This window comes from Xiphophorus couchianus, chromosome 8 (assembly GCF_001444195.1).
Source record: "Xiphophorus couchianus chromosome 8, X_couchianus-1.0, whole genome shotgun sequence".
NCBI classification, from domain to species: Eukaryota; Metazoa; Chordata; class Actinopteri; order Cyprinodontiformes; family Poeciliidae; genus Xiphophorus; species Xiphophorus couchianus.
The window spans coordinates 1,506,105-1,512,943 of NC_040235.1; the positions used below are offsets into that span (position 1 = coordinate 1,506,105).

General features: G+C 38.9%; 1 protein-coding gene across 1 annotated transcript; it reads left to right on the top strand.

The window, feature by feature from the left end:
• Positions 1–1,122: 1,122 nt before the first annotated feature.
• Positions 1,123–2,763, top strand: LOC114149368 (nuclear factor 7, ovary-like). Its single transcript, XM_028025171.1, has 2 exons — positions 1,123–1,261; positions 1,333–2,763. Exon 2 carries the CDS (start codon positions 1,350–1,352, stop codon positions 2,736–2,738), a length of 1,389 nt encoding a protein of 462 aa, XP_027880972.1. The 5' UTR covers positions 1,123–1,261; positions 1,333–1,349; the 3' UTR covers positions 2,739–2,763.
• The last annotated feature ends 4,076 nt before the right edge of the window (positions 2,764–6,839 follow it).

Genomic DNA, 6,839 nt, shown 5'->3' on the forward strand with positions numbered 1-6,839 from the left:
ATCGTACCAAAGCTTCCTCATCAGTTAAAATTTTGGTCCGTCTGAAGTTGTAACCTTTAAAGATTAAATAGTTGTTTTGATGAACTTCAGTATTGGTTGGTTTTAAACTTAGTGAGACATTTTACATGTAATCCAGTTTGTTACTGGTTTGACCTGCTTCTAGAAACTGGGATCTGTTGGCTTTTCTTTTCTATCCCAGCAGAGCAGAATCTCCTGTAAATGTTTCAACGTTTCCTCTCTGCTTTGACTCACATGTCATTCAAGCAGTTCAGTCTCTGTTTTATGCCCAGTAACCAAAGAGGAATCAGCTGTTTCTGACCATCAGAAGGTAAACAGACCAGTATGAAATCACTGAAGTTCCTGTTTGAAACTTTCACTGAAATCCTCAGTTTGCAATCAGAGAGCAATGATTGTGTTGCTCTTTGCCAGCATGGATGGAGGAGGAGACACTGAATCATTAGAGGGTATTTCTTTTTCTGCAACAGCTTTAGTTTTTATTTTCTTTCTGATTTTATTTTTGGTTTACATTTAAAGTAAATACCTGTCCAGGTGACCCCGCCTCTCACCTGGAACGTTGGCTGGAGAGGAACCAGCATCTCCTGACCCCAGCAGGGACCAGAGTGTTAGAAAATGAACTTAAAGTAAATGTAAACTTTAAAATACTAAAGCTGAAGACTGGAGTATTTACTGTATTCCTGTTTTCTGCTACAGATTGAAAAGATGTCAGGGCATTGATTAAATCTGAATCCAAACATTTCTGATTCTGGATCCATTTGTAGTGAAAACAGGGAAAGTTTTCCTCAACACCAAACACCATTTTCACCTCCAGAGTCTGAATGTGACAGAAAAACAGCAAACAGAAGGAAACAACATGAAATGTGTTCGTTTGAATTTCCCAGACAGTGGAGACCCTGGAAGAGTTTTATGAGAGGAAAATATAATTTCACTTAAAGCAGGAACAAACTGATGGATCAGAAAAAGCTGTAGTTTTTCTAACACTGCAGATTAAGATTATATCCTCTAGAGGGCGCCACATCTCCGCCTAAAGACTGATTCCAACAGGAACACCTGAGGAAAAAACAGGAAACAGTTGAGAGAAAAACTCACTGACTAAACACCCTGAGGATGACCTTTGACTCCCGCCTTCGTCTCCGACTGAAATCAAACTAACACTGAACAAGGAGAACAGAGAGAGAACCGAGCAACTAGACACTGAAACACAGACTGCTGCAGGAGGAAAAACAAGACAATCAAAGTCAAAGTAAGTTCAGAAAGTTTCTACAGGAGAGAAACTGACTTCCTGGTTTGACTTTCTGTCTGCTGTGATTTCAGCTTCACTCTGAGACAAAATGGCTTCCAGATCAGACGATGATCTCTGCTGTCCGGTCTGTCTGGAAATATTTAAGGATCCAGTTCTTCTGTCATGTAGCCACAGCTTCTGTAAGGAGTGTCTGCAGAAATATTGGAGAGACAAACCAGGAAGAGAGTGTCCAGTTTGTAAAAGGAGATCTTCTAAAGATTTTCCACCTGTAAATCTGGGACTAAAGAATCTGTGTGAGTCTTTCTTACAGCAGAGAGAGCAGAGAGCTTCAGAGGATCTCTGCTCTCTGCACTCTGAGAAACTCAAACTCTTCTGTCTGGACCATCAGCAGCCAGTTTGTCTCGTCTGCAGTCATTCAGATTTACACAAAAACCATAAATTCAAACCCATCGATGAAGCTGCTCAGCAACACAAGAAGAACCTTCAGGAAACTCTGGAGCCTTTAAAGAAGAAGCTGGAGCTCAGGAAGAAAGTTCAGGAGGAGTTTGATCAGACAGCAGAACACCTGAAGGTCCAGGCCCGACACACAGAGAGGCAGATTATGGAGCAGTTTAAGCAGCTTCATCAGTTTCTAGCAGAGGAAGAGGAGGCCAGGCTGGCTGCACTGAGGGAGGAAGAGGAGCAGAAGAGAGGGATGATGAAGGAGAAGATGGAGGCTCTGAGCAGAGAGATAGCAGCTCTTTCAGACACAGTCAGAGCCACAGAGGAGGAGCTGAGAGCTGAAGACGTCTCATTCCTGCACAACTACAAGGCTGCAGTGGAAAGAGTCCAGCGCTGCCCCCTGCTGGAGGATCCACAGCTGCCCTCAGGAGCTCTGATAGACCAGGCCAAACATCTGGGCAACCTGGCCTTCAACATCTGGAGCAACATGGAGAACATGGTGACCTACACTCCTCTGGTTCTGGACCCAAACACGGCTGGTCCAAAACTCCATCTGTCTGATGATCTGACCAATGGGAGGAGAGGAGAGAAACAGAAACTTCCTGATAATCCAGAGAGATTTAATTCATGGCGCTTTTCTGTTCTGAGTTCTGCTGGTTTTAACTCAGGGAACCACAGCTGGGATGTTGATGTTGGAGACAGTAAATACTGGTTACTTGGTTTGTTAGAAGAATCTGTTCAGAGGAAGAGATACATAAAGTCTGGATTGTTGGTTATTCGGTTGTCTTCAGGTAAATACTCAGCATTTTCTCCACCAGCTCCTTACACTCGTCTCTCAGTCCAGAAGAATCTCCAGAGGATCAGAGTGAATCTGGACTGGGACAGAGGAAAACTGTCCTTCTCTGATCTGGATACTAACACACACATACACACCTTCACACACACCTTCACTCACAAGATGTTTCCGTTCTTCTCCACTGATAAAACATTAAAGATCGTACCGATGAAGATCTCAGTGATCAAGCAGCAGCTCTGATGATCTCAGCATGAAGATCACAAAGTCCAAATAAAAACTTATTGATCAGATTGAAACTGTGAGTTTTAAAGAGGAAACTGGAGATGATCTGATCATCTGGAGATTCTTCATCTCTGTTCAGATTCATCACCAGCTGCTGGAAGCAGCAGGGCAGCGTTAATCTTTCACATCTGACTCTGTAGTCTGAGTTCAGTTCTGATTCTAAAATGACTCAGAGTGAGAGGTCTTGTTTTTTTTGTTCATCTCTGGGTAATTATTAGTTTATCAGGAACTACTGATGCATTAAAAATGTGGATTTTATTGAATATGTGAGCAAAAATGATCCCAGCAATGTGTTTAGTTTACAAACTAAATATTTCATTTTAAAAGTAAATATTTATTGTCCAAGCTAAATATTTACCTTTTGAATTAAATGTTTAGTTTGGAACTCTAACATTTATAAATGTATGAACAACATGGTGAAAATATGACTTTGAAAAATGAACATAAAGAAATATTGCTGTTATTTTTTTGTCTTGTATAACTTTACAAATGGCACTCCATAAATCTATATATGCTAATTATTTATGAGCAGACTTCAGTAAAAGGCCTTTATTCCTTTAAATGACCTTAATGTGAAAAAGACTTTTTACTGTTAACTTTGTTTCCTGAACAAGAAAAAACTGAAAACAAACAGAAAGACCCTGAAGTTCAGATGGAAGATTAACAAAAACGAAGACCTGAGGAGCTTTAAAGGTCACTGACCAACAAGGTGACACTGCAGCGTAACAACTGAGACTTACACTAAAATCATAGGAAGCAAAACCGACTGACAGGAACCCAAAGTAGAGTTAATATAGTTCTAACTCAGCCTTATCCAGTCTTACTAAATACTGATTATTTATCAGTGTTTCAGTCAGTCACATGTAACTGTAGGTTATTTTGAAGGGGAGGAGACGATATGAGGATGACCTTTCACCCTTTAAAGACCTGGATGGTCTCCTTCCTGCTGTCAGGGGCTCCGTGAACATCAAGGTGTAGAAATCCACCTGGATCAGGATCAACTCTGCTGTTCCGTCTGTTTGGACCTAATGAAGGATCCGGCCACCATTCCCTGCGGTCACAGCTACTCCATCCAGAGCCACTGGGACACGGAGGACCAGAAGAAGGTCCAGAGTTGCTCCCAGTACAGGTAGACCTTCAGGCCAAGACGGGGCCTGGTGAAAAACATGCTGGCGTGTTTAATGAAAGACCAGGCTGCAGCTCGTTAGGGGCGACAACTACCCTAAACCTTAACCTTAACCATAAAACACTAGCAGCTGGATGTATAAGATAATATATTATATTAAGATACTATATTATCTTAATATAATATTAAAATAATATATTATCTTATTATTATATTATTAACATATTATATAATAACAATATAATATATATATATTATATAATATATTATCTTATATTAAGATAATATATTATATTACCTTAATATAAGATAATATATTATATTAAGACATTATATTATCTTAATATCTGCTATGAGAGAACAAATCAACTTCCAGTTCAAACCGAATACTTTAAACGGTCATTAAAAATAATATATATATATATATATATATAAAGGAAAATTGGTAGAAAACGGTTCTTAAAGAGTAGCTTTATAAATGTTCAGATTTCAAATTAAGGTTCTAAATCAGATAGAACCGAACCTGGGTTCCTGTTTAAACGCTGCAGTACTGTCTGTCGCCGCTTGGTGTCACTCTTTCTCCATTGTTGGTTTTTATTTTGCTGTTCGCCACATTTTTCCTGCTTGTCCGTCTAATGGAGCAGATTAATGTTGACCTGATTTATCTACAGCAAGACAAAGTCAAACTGTGGTTGGTTCTCATCCTGTTTATGATCTTAATATTCTCAAAACTTCTGTATAGTTTTGGTTTTTATTAAACCCAAAACTGAAGAACAGATTGATTTGTTTCAGCCTCATCATGTTCTGATTGGGTTTTTACTCTCCTGGCAGTTCCCAGGTTTCTGTTCTTAAATATGTATCTAATAAATAAATACTTTTCATAATGACACAACTAAAAACACAAATGTAAATAGAATAAAAAATAAAATTGAGAATGAGACATTTTAATGTTTTAAATATTAGAAAGGCGGTGAAGTGTTTGTATTGGTGTTTGAATCAGAAACACTGAAATATGGTAATAATGTTAATGCTACTAACTATTAAAATTATTTTAACAAGATTTGCTTTAAATAATCCATAATTTCACAAACAAAACTTCAAGTTTTTAAATTCTTTATCATCTCTGTCAGGAAGTTAAACTCTAAAATTTGATTCTTCTTTTTAAAAGGACTTAACTTAAAGAATAAAGAAATAGAAGTATAAGTGATGCTTTTGAACATTTTATGGGTAAATTTAACATATTCAAATTTAACATAGTAAAACTTTGCAGTGTATAAAACAGATTCATTCTGGACATTTTGGGTCACCTGCCAACATTTTTCATCTAAATATTCATTAATTAGAAATAAAACTTGGGTTGTTTTTTAAACAATAATCTCCAACAGGATGAGATATTCTGGCCATAAAGAGAAAATAATATAAAATAAAAACTTTAAAATAACAGAAACTACAACCTTTGGCTTTCAGCGACACATTAAACTTAAATCCACATGCAGAATGACAGGAATGGCCACCAGGGGGCAGAGTTGTTCACCACTCAACAGCTCCATAGATTCCAACAATGTCTGTTTTCTAACAGGGAAAAGTTAGTACACCCTGCCTGGGTTTATCTTCAGTCAGGTCACTTGTTAGTTCTTGTTGCTCTTACTTTTTAACTTTCAGACAGTTGTTATGATGTGCAACCATGGCAACAAGATGTTTTTACAGCTTTCCACCCCAAAGCTCACATAACACCTGAACTCTGACCCCAAATCTCAGAGGGTTTGATAAAGATGCAGAGAGAGAAGGAGGAAGTTCAAACCGTCTCTTCCCTCCATCATGACGGACAATAGAAGATCTTTGGCAAACAAAATGACAAACTAATTCATTAATCATGACATTGAGTGGAACATGGCTGCAGGACCAGATCCCCGACTCCAACATCTTTCTGTCCAAACAGCTTGACAGATTTAAATAAGAACTGCAAAAGCAAATGAGCTGGATTAGCAGAGCTAACACATCCATCCAGGATGTGTTGCTGTGGAATATCATCTCTGCTGCCTGGATGTTGAGCTGTTAGCATGTCAGCTAACAGTTTTCAGTCAGAGGCCTATTCAGATACGATGCAACACCGACTGCTGCTGCCAAAACAATTCTGAAGATATTTGTTTTCCTTTGGGATACTGAAAATATTTATTAAATAGTGTAATTTCTAACATCTCAGTTGTTCTTAAACCATGTTTGTTTCTAAAAGTGGAGCTGTGTAGATTGAAACTGTTAACATGATGTTAAATCATCTTCCCATGTTTTGGCTGCTATCTCTCAGCCTCTCCATCGAATCTGCATCGGTTCCGCTCCGACGGCCTGCGGGCCGATGCGGATAAAGCGCCCCGTACTGACGGCGGGAGGATTGGGAGGTTTCCCACCAGATCCCATTTGTGTGAAGCTATTAGCGCCGAGCAGCTCTCAGCTCCGCCCGATACGCCTCTGAGATTAGGAAATGGTTTTACAGTAAGAGGATCGGCCGCCTGGAGGTGAGGAACACACACCGAGGCTGACGGGACCGGAAACCACGCAGCAGCGAAACGATCCAAGAAGGAATGAGAAATAAAAAATGATCAGCAACGTGACGTCACACAGGAAGCAGCGTTTCAGGAGCGACTTCAGCTACAGACACAGACCTTATCAATAAATAACTGTTTAAAGACGTACGAATTTTACTGTATTACACTTTTGACGGGACCCGGTTAGGGTCACAAGACACCAAGAGACGTGAAATGATTTTCAGAATCTCAGCGATGTGACCCCACAGTGGTATGGAGGGCCAAAAGGGACAAAAATATATTTATGAGTAAATATAGCATGAAATAAATAACTGTACAATTAAACAATGTGTAGTTAAATACATTTTAATCATATGCATAAAATCAATTAAATAAAAAATATGCATAATT